The 17,290-nt window shown below is 36.7% G+C and overlaps 1 protein-coding gene across 1 annotated transcript in view; it reads left to right on the top strand.

Annotated features, from left to right (window-relative positions):
* PTPRD (protein tyrosine phosphatase receptor type D) overlaps positions 1 to 17,290 on the top strand; it is a 318,572-nt gene that overhangs the window by 193,439 nt on the left and 107,843 nt on the right. The window contains exons 24-26 of the mRNA XM_047096382.1: positions 3,386 to 3,498; positions 15,207 to 15,248; positions 15,754 to 15,851. Of these exons, the coding sequence (XP_046952338.1) occupies positions 3,386 to 3,498; positions 15,207 to 15,248; positions 15,754 to 15,851 (253 nt within the window). The remainder of the gene's footprint in view (positions 1 to 3,385; positions 3,499 to 15,206; positions 15,249 to 15,753; positions 15,852 to 17,290) is intronic.

The following is a 17,290-nucleotide window of genomic DNA, read 5'->3' as shown; positions in this document are numbered from 1 at the left end:
TATATTGACAGGTAGAAACTTCTGATGAAACTTAAACTAAGAAAAGGATCTCAGTGCTCATCTCAGTTGTCTAGTCCTCCCAGTTCTATATTCCAGTAGTTCCCAATGAGTGTTACCTGGACCAGCAGCAGAAGCATTAGCTTCACCTGGAAACTTGAGAGAAATACAAATTCTTAGACTACCTACCCCAGACCTAGTGAATCGGAAACTCTAGGTGTGAGTGCAACAGTCTATAGTTTAGTAATCCCTTCCAGGGGATTCAGATGCATGCTAAAGTTTGAGAACCATGGCTGTATTATTTTCCCAAAATCACTTAACACTGGTCAGTAAGCTACATTACACTTCTACTCATAGGTAACTTAATACTTCTGTAGGGTATCTTTTTTTTTAAATTATTTTTAATATCACTGGTTTTCATTAATCCACCCAAAAACACATGCAAAATACGTTTTGTTTTTCAGCCAAAGTAGGGATTTCAGATAGATGCATCGTTCTTCCAAAAGCCTTTGCCCATATATCCGAATATCTTTGTTCTAAGTAAGTAGATTCATATCTCATCCTTAGACCAAGGTGAGATTAAGTGAAGATAAAAAACCCCTTAGACCACAAAGTAGCATCTTTGTTATATGTGGTTCCCATCCCAAACCACCACATATTTTCATGATGCTGTTTCCACCATATCTGAAATGTCATGTGATCTTGCATTTCCTTTTCACCCATATACCTCCTGCATGTAGTACATATTTCTCTCTGCAGAAAATAAGCTTATAACAGGACTTTATAATCTTAACAGAAAAAATAAAATAGCAAGGCAAAATTCAAATATGCTTGTAGTCACTATTCTTCACTTTTTTCTAGTTGAAAATGAAAATGTGAATAATGAGACTTCTGAAAACTTATCAGGAAAAATATGACCACAGACATTCCTGTTGGGCCTGATTTAGACCCTCATATACTAGTTAATCCTTTATGGCAGTAAATTCTATTTTTAAAGCTATTTATCATTATTACCAATGATGACCAAACTCTTCATCTTGCAAACATTTCTTAGAAATCCTTTCTGTTAGAAAACAACCATTTTAACACATTTGTGTTTAAAAATAATGTGATGAAAGTGTGGGCAGCCAGTACCCATGTTGTGATCACCAGAACTAAACTAAGCAAAAAAGAAATTTAAATAGCTGGTTTTCTGAGATGGCTATAGGATTTTTGAGTCTGAGATCATGGAAGTAATTTATTTGAACAGATAAAGTCAGGGACAAGTTAGTTATTAAATGTCAGGACCCCCCCCCAACTTTGTCACAACTATACATGGCAGTTTTAGTCCCAAGCTTTGGGTTTTCTGAGATTCATCTGGGCAACAAGATGTGACATTCACCTTTCCTGGCACCAGAGAAACAGACTAAATTTCTTTAGAGAGTATTCTCTTCTGTCCCTTTGTCTCAGTGTCACTCAGCTTGGCCTCACTGAAAAGATAAGGAGCATGTTCCACAGTACCTACAAGAGTGACCCAGTTTCCTTGCCCAGGTATTTCTACATCTGGCCCCATAATCCTGCAAGAAAGACAGTGGGGCCACTTTGAGAAAGGATAAAAATTCAGGTTTTAATCATTATGTCTGGCACATCAGTAAAGAGATGCATCTGTGCCAGCTCATTTGGAACAAAAGAAGTTTAAGGAGGGCCACTGGGTCCCTTGAATTGAGAAGGCCAAGTGTATGATTGTTACACATGGGACTGACTGACTAGCAGTCCATGGCATTTCATGAGCCCATTTAGCTTCTATACCTTTGGTGGTAAAATGAATCTCTATGAGTCATATAGCCACAGCCTAATCACAGTGGCATTTTCCATTCTGAAACTGGTCACCATGTCCTTCTTTCACATGGTCTTTTGAGCCACTCTTTCTCTTTCTTCTCACATCTTTCTTGTCAGCCCTCAGCTCTGCTTTTACTTTGCTTCTCATTTTCCACTCCATACAACTGGAACCGCCAGTACTTTTGGCACACCTGACATTCAGTGCTCACCTCTGATTCGTGGCATAGCTTGGCAATGCATTCTGTCCTTAGGCTATACCTGACACCTTCAGGTAGAAACAGGAAATCCTGAGACAGGTTAATCCAAGGTTCTGAGAGAGCAAGGTGTCTAACAGGACTCACCGAAGAAAATTCATTCCATTAACACAGTTTTGCTGAAGGCATTGCACTTGAGCAAATCAAGTGTGCTTTCCTTTTGCATCAATCTTCCCTTCATCCCCTGGTTAGTTTTATTTTATACAGATGAGCAGAGATGGAAAGAAAGGCTATTTAACAGGAGCCCTCTGGCTTACCATGGAACGACCTGGGTGGCACTCAATGGGATCCCATTGCCACAGCAACACTAATGAGCTGTGAGACAGTCATATCAGAAAGACAAGGGAGTGTTCCTGAGCACCGCTGTGCCCCTTTCCCCGAAAAAGAATGTCTTTGTTTTAAACAGGGGTGGACACAAGGATTACGACTGTAGCCTGGAGATTGCTGGAGTCAGTATTTGAATAAATACAGAATAAAGCACTGCTTGAAAAGGTCTCCATTTCTTGAGTTTTTAATCTAATTTAACCTTAAAGAAAATACTTAGGCAGCACTCTGTGTTTTGGAAGGTTTGAAAAAAATGAATAAGAAATCTTATGAAGAAAAACCTGATGTTCTTTGCATAGACATTTGTTACTATTACATTATCACACCCTAAACAAAGTTATTTAATAAAACTAGTAGATAGTAATTAAAACAAAGATGAAATGCATTGTGTGAAGAATTACTTATAACAAGGCATTATTAATGGTTCACATATGCCATGAATGATCATTGGAAGAGTGAGACTACCCAGTAGGTGAAATTACTTTTTCTCTGATCTTTCTGTGATTGACTTTCATTAATGAAATATTAATCACAGCTTAACATCATAAGCAGCCAACACTACTTTTCTTTCTTTTAATTTGAAAGAAAAAGGGGATGTTGGTCTTGTGTAGTGCTAATTCTCCTTCTAGGTGCTAGCTTGGAATCTTAGAACACACTTACTGCATCTGTCTGTCATATGGGAAAATTCAGTGCAGACCCACTTTGTAGCCATCAGGATTCAAGCATATCTCTCCAACGCCTCCTTAATGCCTAGTGGCAGAGGCAGTGAAGAATTCAATTCTAGAGCTGAAGGGGGACTTTGAGATCATTCACTTAAGCAAATATTTTAGGCTTGAGGAAATGGTCTAGGCCAAGAGAGGTAAAGCAACCTGAACAGGGTCACAAAACTGACCTGACAGATGGTTGTAAAACAGAAAGTTGGGAGCTTTTTAAATGTTTCAATTGCTTTTTTATTGTATTCTTACATTTTTAAAAAATTTTTCTCCCTACAGGAAGAGGGCAGAGTCTGACTCTAGAAAGAGCAGCATACCCAACAGTAAGGAGGTCCCTTCACACCATCCAACAGACCCAGTAGAACTGAGGCGCCTTAATTTTCAAACACCAGGTAAGAAGCAGGGCTCATCTTGTCCATAAGATAGTATTTACTGAAAGCATTTTGGCCGACTGATAACTGCTTTCAGAGATGAATGTCACTTTATTTAGAACAGTTTTGCTTATCCTGCTTTTTAATTGTAATATTATTGAGATTCACCAAACAGAAGTCTGGAAAGGAAATAAAGTTTGTTTTGCAAATCTGAGGTGGAATAGACAAGAGAAAACAAGTAATTCATCTTCAAATTTTGGAAACATTATAGTCTTATAAGAATATCTACCATTGTGGGGGATTAAGAGTTTATTATTTTTAATGATACCTATCTGTCAAGAATTCAGTTTCTCATCTTATAAAAGTGAATGGATGGATTGATGGATGGATGTCACATCATTCATTCTATTGGGAAATAACAAATTTATTCTGTATTTTCCTATTGATTTGTGTCTATATGAAGAAAGTGAAGAAAGGAGGATGGTGAGAGGGAAAGAAACAAAGTGAGATAAAAATTAGTTTCTTTTAAAATATTACCTATACTAAATGTCACTGGCCAAGTTGAGTTTCTTACTGGGGAGATACATAAAGTAACTGAGGATAAGAATACTTGTTTCTAAATATTAAATGCTTAAGAGGAAACCTATCTTTACTACTGAGGGGCATTTTGTACAGTACTGTTAATTCAAGACTAGCTCTATTTTGCTTTCTTTAAAATAAATTTTATTTATCTCAAATGAATGGAAAATAATAAATGATAAAGAGATCTAAAACTGAGTGGCACAGTCATAATGCCCAAGGACAATTAAGAAAATAAAGAGTTGATCTAAGAAGTGTGATTAAAATTTGGTTGTGTTATCATTCCCCAAGTTGTTGGCAAATGTTGTGTCACATGGACATGTTAACTCACAGTAGTATATACCTCAAATTTATCAAACTACACACTGCAGTGACTTACTCTGAATTGAAAATGTAGTCTATTATATTTGACATGTTTTCTTTTTTACCTGTGAATGTATCATGGTAACTAGTAACAAGTTGAAAGAAGTGTCTGGCATTTTCAAAGTGGCTATACAAACCATCATCATAAATGTGGGTTGTGTGTAAAATGCTATTTCAAATGAGGTTAGACTTTTTAAAAATCAGTTTTTACAAAGCAAAGATCTACCTCCATCAGCATAAAAGGCAGTAGAAAATGTTCATATAGCCAAAAATCTCCTGTGTGTATTTTCTAAAGGCTGATAAATGTATACTATGCATATGTAATGATGATTGAATAAACTCATAGAGTCCTTTGGGTCATTGTAATCCCTTAGATGCTCCCTGTTGAGTCTCTGTCTAGGTGTCCCATTAAGGCATCTTGATATTGAGTTTCTTGTAGTAAACCTTCTCGGTTCACTTTTTGAAATAGTAGTGTACTGACTTCTTTAGGCTGTTGGCAACTTCTTGATAATGGGCCCAGGAATTCATGTACTTTTCAATTTGACTAAACCAGGGTATAGAGGACCTAAAAGCCACAGAGATGATGCACTACATGATTCCTTTGCAAGAGCAGCATGTTGTGGAAATGGAGAAAATGATTGTTACTTAATACCTTGCTGCTCAGCCCTGCCCCCATCTCCTCTGGCTTTTATGGAAAGTATGATTTGTATTGGAATCAACCTTGGTCTTCAGGCAGAGATAGAAGCATAGTATAGGATGAGTGAAAAGGCAAAGATAGCTCCAAAAGAAAAAAGAAAAACAATAGGAGTGCTATCCTTCATCTACTCTGGCACTAACAGAATATTCCAGGCATAAGTAGGAAGTAGGAAGGACGCCTGGGTGGCTCAGTCAGTCAAGCATCCGACTTCAGCTCAGGTCATGGTCTTACAGTTCGTGGGTTCAAGTCCCACGCCGGGCTCTGTGCTGACAGCTCAGAGCCTGGAGCCTGCTTCAGATGCTGTGCCTCCCTCTCTCTTTTCCCCTCCCCTGCTTGCACTTTGTCTCTCTCTCAAAAATAAGCATTAAAAGTTAAAAAAAAAAATAGGAAGTATGAATGAGAACTGTGTAGACAGGATTATTAGCAGAGTACAGGCAACTACAAACAAGGAAATAGAAATGCCTTCAACCGAGAGACCTCCATCTGGAAGTACTTCTCACTTTTACAGGTAATTTTGCAAATATGGTCAAATCCAAAAAAAAGTCTGTAAAGAATATAATCTCCCCAGTATATATGTGAATATTAGATCCATTTATGGAAAGAATCTATTAAATTTCATATAAGTCCTTGGAAAGGAGAATGAATGTTACATTTGAAGGGACATTGGTTAGCTCACCAATAGCTTTACAAAATCACAGTGGGGACCTGAGTTTATAAGAGGTATCATTTAACTGAGGTTAGACTTATTACATCAAATGGGTAATGGAATAAAGTGGGCAAGATGAATAAAGAGGGAGAGGAGATTTAGTAGAGGAAGAGAATAAAGCAGGAGAAGTTGTCCTAAGGTCCTAGCACTTCTGCTCAGGAAGAAGCTCTGTGTTGTGCCTTTTAGCTCAGGTAAGCAATCTGCATGAGCTTGGCTTGTTCAATCAGTGTATTTCCCTCCGACGCTCTCTGATATGGCCTGCTGTCCTGAAAATTTCACCAGTTAAGGAAAAAAAAAAAAACTAGACCCAGCTGTCAATGTGGAATTCATAGAAATGTGACCATTTGTTTCAATCAGTAGAGATTCTAAGCAATGGCTACAAATTGTCTAATTACTTGCCAAGGGGATTAGAGCAGAAGGCAGGGTTGTTAACCAAACCTTTCTGTGCTTTTTCCTTGCCTCTTGTTCACAAATAACCAAAGGCTCTCCTGGATGATGCAATAAAATGACCCTATAGTAGGGGTTACACAGCAAATGATATGACGCTCCTTAAGTTTTAGATTTTAAACCATTTCACTGTCTGAAATGTGCTTTTATATACATCATACCTTTGGAAATATAATCATTTATCCACAAACATAAAATTTGACAATACTTATTAATGGTATTCCTAAGTAGAGGATTAGCCATCCAGATTTTAACTTCGAACAAATGACTTTCAATGAAATAAAAAACCTGTGATTTATATAATGAGGCCCTAGCACTGAACTTGTTCATGAAAGCAAATTTACTTCCATTTCTGATGGATCTGTTGAGGAAGATAAAATACCAAACAAACATTTCCATTTGAAATTCAGTAGGTATTTCAGAAGGTAAAGGAAGCACATCAGTCAGTTCACTAATTCTATGAATTCTCCTTTCTTTTCAAAAAATTCTTGGGGATGAGAAAACTATTTACTTTTAAGTTTTTATTCTTGTTGAAGAGCCTGGATATAAGGAGGCAGACATTTTCCCTCAATTCTACCCAATACTCCAAAGGTATTGAAAATACATTCTAAATTTCATATAAATACAGAATTCTGAACATGTAAGTACTTCAAAGAAATATACCTTGAACCTCAGTACCACAAACATCCCTATCTCTGGGTCAGGAAAAGAAATGTCAGAATTCTGTCCACTGTGTCTCCACTAAGGCACAAAGTAAAGGCAGAGAAAACTGTTGTATTCAGTATAAACATCTTTGCAAGGTTGTGGGATGTGGGGAAAAAACATGGTTTTAGTTCACTTTCCAAATTTCAGATGACAATATAGTTGCTGTATTAGTGAAACACTATATATCCAAGCATTCGAACAGGGTGAGGAAGACTCACATCTTCCTGACTGAGAGCAGGTACCTCTGCTCATAGGTATTTTCCATGAATGTGTTTATTAGCCAGAATACTGTGTGTTAAAGTTCAGGTTGCAGTATACAATAAGTTGTATTTAAAACCTGAACTACCCAATCTATTAAAATAACGTAGAAGTCATCAGTTATTGGTGTACTGGCTCAGGCAGAACAAGTATGAAACATGTATTTCAAATACAATGTTTGTATCACCCGTAGCCTACAAAATTAGAGTACCAGTGGGTAAGAAGGTATCACTTAGCTAAGGTTAGACTTATCACCTGAAATGGAAAATTGGATAAAATGAGTAAAGGAGAGAGGAGATGTTGTAGAAGAATATGCTAAAGTTACTAACTGCTAACCAAGTTTTACAAGTCCTTAAGGTCTGTAGAGGAAGGGGAAAATACTCAAAGATAATTTTAAAAGAATGCTGTATTAAACCTCATAAATCTTTGTGGATGGCAGAAGCTGGGTATGCATCAAGATGGATTCACAGATGAGTTACATGTTAAACAAAATTGAACTGAACTGTGCCCAGTCAGCCTAGGTTGGGAGGAAAAGTTCCCTTTTTTTCTCCAAAATTTCCCAAGTCGTCTTATTACCCTTACTTCTCAATAATTCTTTTTCTTGATTACAAAAGCAGCACATGTTTATTGGGGAAATTAAAATAGAAAATAAGCTTGCTAACAATTTTGTAGATAGGTTGTAGCTACACAGGTGTGCATTATAGCAAATATTTTTTATGTTTCAAAATTTTCATAAATTGGAAAAGGTGGAAAAAGCGCTTTTAGAAAAGAAAACCTACTCTATGTCCCCATGCTTCTAAGTTTTCTTTTCTTTTTTTTTTTTTTGGACATATTTAAAATATAAGTAAAAGATTTCCTATAACTACTCCAAATTTGCCCTTTAGAAATAGCCACCATAAGTATCCTTCTAGACTTTTTTACACGTGTATACAGTTCTTTAATTGATAAAAATTGTATAGCAGGTATATAGACAGATAGAAAGGTGCAAATACATAAAATTGTCTGGTTTAAAATTTAACTGTAGGGGCGCCCGGGGTGGCTAAGTCGGTTAAGCGTCCGACTTCAGCTCAGGTCACGATCTCGCGGTCCGGGAGTTCGAGCCCCGCGTCAGGCTCTGGGCTGATGGCTCAGAGCCTGGAGTCAGCTTCCAATTCTGTGTCTCCCTCTCTCTCTGCCCCTCCCTCGTTCATGCTCTGTCTCTCTCTGTCTCAAAAATAAATAAACGTTAAAAAAATTAAAAATAAAATAAAAATAAAATTTAACTGTATAAACATAAACCTTTTCCCAAGTTAGTGTGTTAGATTTTATCTCCTTAGCAGCCAATGGTATTGATGTTATTCTGTTCTACAGATGACACAAAATGTAGTGGCTCATTCCTTATTAATGGGAGCTATTTTCCATGTTTTACTCTTGCAAATGATACTGCAGTGAGCAGTACTGAGCCCGCATCTTTTCACCTCTTTGTTGCTACCTCCAAATGTTAGACACCTGGAAATGGCGATTACAGGGTCCTAGGGTAGGCACATTTACTATGTTCATAGAGACCGCCAATTACAGAGTTTTCTGAAATATTGTAAAAAAGCCTTTACTTGCAGTGTAGCAGCCCCTCTGAGCAACAGCCTGCAGCATTGAACAGAATGATGAAAATAAATATAGTATCATCCCAAGATGGTGATGAATAAGAAAACCAAAGAAGCTACTGATATGTGTTCATATATCTACTTTTTCCCCAACAAAGCAAATTTAGAATTTCAGCATCTCAGAGAAATAAGCCTTCTTTCTAGTACAAAAAAAAAAAAAAAGTTGTATGAGAACACATAGCTAATGGCCTCATATTGTATACCAGCCACCACCTTTCCCTGTGCCTGTAAAATTCTTCCTCCCTGTGCCCTTTCATTGATTTGTCAGTTTCCATCAGAAATTTTCTTCATTTTTTCCTATGAATTTCATTCTTCCAGTATCTGTACTCCTTCTCACATGCCTCTCTCTGCAAACCCCCCCCACAAAAAAAATAAATAAACTTCAAACAACAACAAAAACTTCTAGAATGTGTACTTGCACCTTTTAAGAAAAGAAATTTAAAAATTGATGATCAGATGTACAACATAAGAGCCTCATTTTCATTCTGAGGATGACCTTAATATGTTTTTCCCTAAAGCATACATGGATGGTAGGTGATTGATGGGCTGTGAAAAACAAAACCAAACTGGTAAAAAGTTACTGTATCAGAAATAGCAGTATCAGCAGCAGAAATGTCTGCACAGCAGCTGAATGGGCTTTAAAAGCTTCTGAGGCATCTCTTCTGATCCATTAGTGCTATTAATTGGATCAATGCTAACAAGATCCATTTTTATACATATATTTATCTTCATATTTTGTACCATAAGAAACTTACATATATGACCTTGCTTAAGAACACCACGTGTGTTCTTTGTATGTTATACCTCAAAAACTATGGTTCATTGAATAGAAATAGTACATTTTTGATATAAAGAAATACAGTTTGTTCAAATTCTCCATTTTGAGAAACCTATGTAAAAATGAATTTTATTTATGCTCTCCACTGCTTACCTGAAAAAGCACTCTTGGAACACCTTTCCCTTAATGATGATCCTAGTCATGGATTAAGTCAAATTCTCATTATTGTCCTGCCACATAGCAATTATATCTTATAAATCAGTGTTCTCTTTTGCCTTTAATTCATTATTCATTTGTGAGACAAATTGTAAACATAGAGTATTTGTATATCATTCAGAGTACTCTAAAAAGTACATAAATTATGTTAAAATCTGACCATTATTTTACAAACTAATTTTCTCCCTGTGACTGTTAACTTAGTGAACTACATTTTTGACACAGATGCGTCACTGATTTGATGAACAAATTATTTTCTCCCTGTTCCATGACCACAAATTGTTCTCCACACTTCATCACAGTTTTTTGGAAAGGAAAACCATGAAGAGAGTAGTATTGAATCATCACACATATATCCTAACATAAAAAAAAAAAATCATCTAAAAGATGTTCACCATTATTAGTGACCTCAAAATCATTACTTAGCAAAATAATTATACAATGGCTATTGGTATTAAATGCAAGATTTTAAAAAATTTAAAAATAAGGCAAGTATTTGGTAACATCTCTCTCTAGATAAAGTTATTTGAAGATATTATTGATTAGATTACTTAGCAAAATAAAACAACTTTTAGAAGGCAAAAGCATTGTAAATTGAGCTTTTGAAGAAATCTGCTAAATACTACTGCAGTTTTTTAACACTTTTTAAAATGTATTTATTTATTTTGAGAGAGAGACAGAGAGAAAGAGCGCAAGCAAGGGAAGAACAGAGAGGGAGAGACAGAATCCCAGAGTCACACGGTTAGCACAGAGCTCCATGTGGGACTCAAACTCATGACCATGAGATCATGACCTAAGCTGGAGTCAAGAGTCAGACGTTTAACCGACTGAGCCACCCAGGGGCCCCTACAGTTTTAACATTTTGAATGTATACCGTTAGTATATTTTTAGTTCCGGTTCTCATGGAAACCCACAACATTTTGACAAGAGGTGACTGGAAAATACAGGTGTGTGTAGGAGTGCCTTTTACCTCTTCCCCACCATGGGGCATATCTTTAAATGAAGCTATTATTGACACATTTTCTATAAACTGAGGATGCTTGAGATCTCTGTGTCAGGACATAAATAGCCCAAACACTCTCACAGACCCATATTTATGTACATGGCACCACTCCTTCAGGATGTTAAGTGGTATAAGAGACAGTATGGCATAATGAAAAATGTCCTAAATGAGAAGTGACAAGGTCTAGGATCAAATCCTCCACATAGCCTTAGTTTTACTAATAGTGATGACCTTGATGAAGTCATTTTCCTAACTGATAAAATTAATATGGAAAGGAAGAAGAAATAAATGAACTCCCAAGGGGTGACCCATGCAGGAAGTATACGTTGTCATACCCCACCATACACACCTGATGTCTAGCCCATGGTCTTGTGGATACAAGCATGATGTTACTCTCAACCTACTTGGATTTTAATTTACACAAGAAAGGAACATTTTGCTGTTTTAAAACAGAGGTCACAATTTAGTTAGCCAAATGTGGCCTGCAGAGGTCCTGTCTTTGACTCCCACTGGGTTTCAGCAAAATTTTGAGGCAATAATGAAAACATATCATAATCTGTGTTTGCAGTTGCTACTAAAAACCTGAAAAGTCTTACCTCATGGCTCTGCAATTCTCCCTGGAAGATATCGACTAGAGCTGAATAGTTTGACCCTTGTACAAGTTCTCCACAATCTACACCAGCCCTAAACATAACCCTGACATTGAGACTGAATGTCAGTTGCCATTCATCTCATGCATATTTTTATTTTGCATATAATAGAAAAATATTCTTTTCTAGAGCCTCCTTTGAAAGTAAGGAAATGAAAGACAGTCATAGAAGGCTGCTTGCTGCAAGGAAATGAGTATGAGTGCATTTGTTTGTGAAGGTGTTTGCTATGCCCTACCTTGTCATCTTCAGTCATTTACCTTACCAATCTGTCCCCTTCAGCCCCTGAAGACTTTGCGCCCTGCTTGAGAAGATTGTAACTGCCATTCCAGAATTAATACAGTAGTAAGATGCCAAAACCACTTAAGATTTTATTTACTAGATGGACTAATGCATGAAGTCATTTATCTTTTCTGGACTTCAGAGTCTTCTTGTGTAAAATGAAAATGCTGGGCTTAAGTGATCTCTAAAGTACCTCTCAGCTTAAAATGCCGTGGCTTTAAAGTTCCAGTTCTTATAAGGAAGCCCTCATGACATTACTATCACAAATATGTATCCTATAAAAATTAGCCATCATGGCTTTTCCTCCAACCTAAGGCAAATTTCAGTGACTACATCCATTTTTCATGCTGACAGAGTATATTGTGGATATCATGGCTCCAAAATGAGAACACTGTTCAGTTTCAACGTGTGCCTTTAAAGTGCACTTATGTTGTGCATTTGTAGCTTTGAACTGATAAGGTCATGACCCTGGCAAGTCCTTATCAGCTGTGAGCTGCAATTCAAGTTCTTTGCTACTAATAATAGCTAAAGTATTAAAGCGTGCTCAATAGAGAATCAGAGCAAATTCAAGGTATTACTGAAAAAAAGCATATTGCATTCTTGTAAACTCCAATAAAATTTTTGAGTGGAAAAAAATGAATACATGGAGTTACAGTGCCCCCCCCCCAACAAGATAATTTCCATTGGACTGGGAGCCATGGCTTGAGAGGTTTAAAAAGATCAACACCTGGTTCACACCCACAGAGATTCTGACTTAATTGGTCTGGTGTGTAGCCTGGAAAAAAGGAATTTTAAAGCACCTCAAATGATGCTAATGTAAAAATTCTTTTCTAATAAAATATTGGTTTGTAGACTGTGAGAAATACCCATGTTGCCCAAACAAAAGATTGAAAAGATACTATAGTGAGGTCAACATCACAGTTTTCTTGGTGTCTGCTTATCTATTCAGACTCTAACATGCTTGATTATATCATATTAAATTGTTTCCATGATGGACAATGGAAAAGTTTGGGAGGGAATCAAGATCCTTGGTGATTCTTTCCTGGTATGAGCTGGAGTTTCATGTTAGAGGAATTTCATCCTTGATTTATTACGTAGCATAATTTTTATGATGCTGTTTATTTGTTTCAAATACATGACATAGCATCATACTTTTTGGTTAGCTAAAGAAAATGGTATTGAATTTAAATAATTCAAAAAGTAGACAATTCAATTGCATGCATTTTCTGTTTTGTAGAAGTAAATGTTCCTTAGATCTCAAAGAGAAGTTACAAGAACTTTTAGAACCTTTGCCTGTGAACTGTGTAGAAGAGACACTTCTCTGTTCCATATGTTTAGAAATCCTATCTACATGAGGTACAAGTGGTAGTTATAAAGAAGGAAGTGACTCCAGAATTTACCTAGCTCTGCGGTTTTATTTTACAGATAAAAAAAAATGAGGTTCTTGATAATGAGTGATTTGTCCCTATTAGGAGATGGCAAAACCAGAAAGAGAACTCCTACCCATATTCTAGTCTAGGATGTCTTCTCCTATACCATCAGAGTCCTACACGTTCTCCTCCCCTTCCTGTGAAACATCCATTCTGGCGTTTTTACTTGTCAAGAATTTTGGTGCAACATAATACATACTTATGTGTCTTAAATGATAGTTCTTGAATGCTAAGGTATCTGTATATTATATATACGTCCTGATTTAGAAGGTGATGAGTCAGTACAGGCTTACTTGCATTTCTGTATAACCAGCTTCCAAAGTAAATATGTTGATCACATCTTTGGTTGATTATTATGGTCTTCTACTGCTGTTATACTAATACTTTTCCCATCTCCAACTGGCTTTACTTTTTGCAGCTTTGAGCAGTAATTCAGTCCCCTACGCCTCCCTGATTGGCTCTGTGTCCTCCCTCTCTAGCCAAACCACCACTCAATCCATATATGATAATAACTCTCTCCCACGATTCGCTCGAAAAGGTCTAAACATCTTTGTCTCTTTATTTTCTCTGTTGAAGCACTGTAATGGATGTCCACATCATTCCATTTCCATTTCCAGATAAGCCTAGAGTCTCTTGTGCCTTTGCATTTCCATTCTTGTCATTGGGGGTGCCTCATCTGGATAAGATCACTTTAATTATTAGACCACTGTCACGCATCTCCTCCCTCTACAAAATGTAAATTAGTTCAATTCTACCATCTATTTGGAAAAGTTCCAGAAATGGCCTCCAACATTTTGATCCAAATACACAATTATATCAGCAACAAAGAATTTCTACTTCTAAGCCAACTCATTTTTATTGGATCTTCCACCAAGATTTTAGTTGACTGGAAGCCATAAATGCTAAAACACCACCTATCATAGCACTGTGCAAAAATGATGAAATTGTCTAGAAGAAGCAAAATAGTTTTTTACTTACCAGAAGTATTGATAATTTGGCATTTGAGATACAGGAACTTACTGGGTGGCTTTCAGTAATGGCACAATTCCTAAACTGCCCATAAAGTAATCACATGTCATGTTGACTTAATGGTCACCATTCCATAGCCTAACACCTTCCAGAGAGTCTCAGGACAGCAGAATGTCAACATGGCCTCCAGTTTGAGCTCCTCCCCCATTCCTTTTCAGTTTCAGAGGCTTCCCTGGGGGCATGCTAGTTCAAGTTTTTCTAGCCAGCTGGAATTTGTATCCATAAGACATGAGTCAGCGATGCTCTCTCATGGTACTTATAAAAAATTCATCACAAAGAAATAAAATGTAAATCACATGAAAAGCGAGAAAACATTGGAAAGACCCAGGAATCACCAAATTAGTGATAGATTATTTTTAACGGAATCTGTGAAACTAATCTCACTTCAGCTGGCAGACGGAACTAAGACGTGCCGCCCCTGTCACTGCTTTCTTTCTTTTTCCATCCTCTTTCACTCCTTGTCCTTTGACCATTTGCTCACTCTCTTGCATTCATTTCCCATTCATGGACAAAGATGTTTACACCTGAAGTAGATTGTAGGTTTGCTGGGAGTTGAAACTTGGGGACCTGGGGCAAATACCATAAAGCTGTTAGTGTGTGGCCATTTATAAATGTCCAGGTGAAGGCCACGGCCCCAACCTCTACAATCTGCTACTAGTGGAAACATTTTTGAAACTCAGTTTGGTGTCTGATTTTGTCATCAGTGAATATCGTCTATGAACTGTGGTGCATGCCATTCTTTGTGCCCATGTTTGCATGTGAATGTCAATCACCTTCAGGTATGTGAACTATTAAAGCGATCTTAATCAAGTCACAATGTATAGTGAATCCTGTAAAAACATGTAGTGTTTTTATCAGTCCTTTACAAAAGTATATCAGACTATCCATTTCATTTTTTTTAACAAATCCGTTCTATTTTATTTTATTTACATCATCATTTCCTTTGCAGGTTCAGATGATTCCGGTTACCCTGGTAACCTTCATTCTTCAAGTTAGTTTTCCTTGATTATGCATAAGTCACTTTATGTTTCCTATCAAGCTACTACTCTTTCCCTTTTAGGCCTTTCTCAGTGTCTGTTTTCTTAGTTCACTTTACACCATTTAATTCCACACGATTTCCATTTCATACAGTGCAGGAGAAGGAGTTTGAAATGACATAACAGTCATTACTCAAAGCAGAAGTTGACATCAAGCCTGACTGTCAGTTTTCTCCACTAGCTAACTGCATTAATTCATAGCACAATAACGCTTTCTTTTACACTAGGAGTGTTAGTTTGGGGATCATGCTTGGTGACTTTTCATTTGGCTACAAAATTCATCCTTCCAGAGCATGTCCTGCTTTGAGTAACCAAACTATCTGCCTGCTTCCTCACATTAAACATCTTTACTACTCACATGTCTTCAGGCCATTTCTAACTATAGTATTCTCTATATTTTGGAATAGTTAGCATCGTTTTCATTTGTTTTCAAATGTGTTTCTTCTTTCCTTTTAATAGGTATGGCTAGCCATCCTCCAATTCCTATCTTGGAACTTGCAGATCACATTGAAAGGTTGAAAGCAAATGACAACTTGAAGTTTTCCCAGGAATATGAGGTATTTCAGTGTGTTTATACTTGACAGTAATTTCAAGAATTGCCCCCCTCTTCTTTTTGACCATATTCTTAAAAAAATAACTTCATCAGTGCTTTTTCTTTTAAATATGACTCCAAATAGGATATAAAAGTTGATAACAAATAGGCGACTGAAAAGTGTCTGTACAATCAATATAGTAGTTGCCCTTTTAAAAGGTGTTTATATTCGGTGTTAATGAGGTTGATTTTTCTTTTCTGGTTTTAAGTTCATATACTATATTGTATTGATAAGCTTCCTCGTATATCAGATAGGTGCCAAATATATTGATTCATGGCCAGAGGCCTCCCTGAAAAAGCATGATGACAGGGAGTAAGTTGATATTTTTCCATACACTTAGTTTTCCATGGCCTGAAAACCCTTTAATTATGTCCATGTTCATGTCCATGTCCATGTGTGTGTACATGATTTTACCCTTCAGCCTTAAAATAATGCTAGAGTTAATATTAAGATAGCCATATGTTCCTGGAATATTGCCTATTTTTGAAACAATGGTGAACTGAATAGTATCTTAAAATTTCAGAATCCTTATAGATTCTGTGTGAATGCTTGATGAAAGTGAATGAAAAGTCTTTGTATATTTGTGTGTATTTGGATATTGTGGTATTTATCAAGCAGAAAGTTTTAAAATTGAATTTTCTGATATTCCCCAGCAACAGGGACTCATACTGAAACCAACTCATGAATTGATAACTGAACCATCATTATTCTTTTAGGCCAAGTTTGACTTAGCATAAGATTAAAAAGTACAACTCAAGCCTTATTGTGCCAAATAACAACAGATTGTTGGGTGCCTGAGCAGTCCAAATACCACCATGAAGAGTTTCTACTGATTTACCCAATGGGAATCTTAAAACACATCCCTGTTATCTCTCTTGGTTTCTGTTGTATCAACTCTTTTCTTTCTCAATATTTTATTTAAATTCCATTTAGCTAACATACAATTTACTGTTAGGTTTAGGTGTAGAATTTAGTGATTCATCACTTACCTACCATACCCGGAGCTCATCACAAGTGCTTATTGTATCAACTTTAAATGCAGCTGTTGGACTAGACGAGCTCTCAGTCCCTACCAGTCCTAAGATTCTGTCCTTTCAGTGAGAACTTCTAAGAGGGGCCCCAAGCTCTAGTGACTACATGGATATTAACTACATGAAGAAGCTCCATGTAAGAGAATGTGGAGCAGTGGGATCTGTGGTAATCTGGATATTTGCATGGACTTTCTGAAGTCTTCAAATCTTTAGTTTTTGATTATTTTAAATTACTATGCTGACTCAATAAAATGTGTCAGTAGTCCCATGGTCCTCCAGCTTTAAACCACTAGCAATATTTGCATCACTCAAACAATCTCAGTTGTATCCATGGTCTACAGTAACCAGCCTCCTTTAAAGTGGAATTTCTCT

This window comes from Lynx rufus, unplaced genomic scaffold (genome assembly GCF_022079265.1).
Source record: "Lynx rufus isolate CCGP_SWC_20201006 ecotype Redwood Valley unplaced genomic scaffold, mLynRuf1.p SCAF_10, whole genome shotgun sequence".
In the NCBI taxonomy this organism is placed as follows: domain Eukaryota; kingdom Metazoa; phylum Chordata; class Mammalia; order Carnivora; family Felidae; genus Lynx; species Lynx rufus.
The sequence above is the reverse complement of the archived record's forward strand: the minus strand, read 5'-3'. Positions and strand labels throughout refer to the sequence as shown.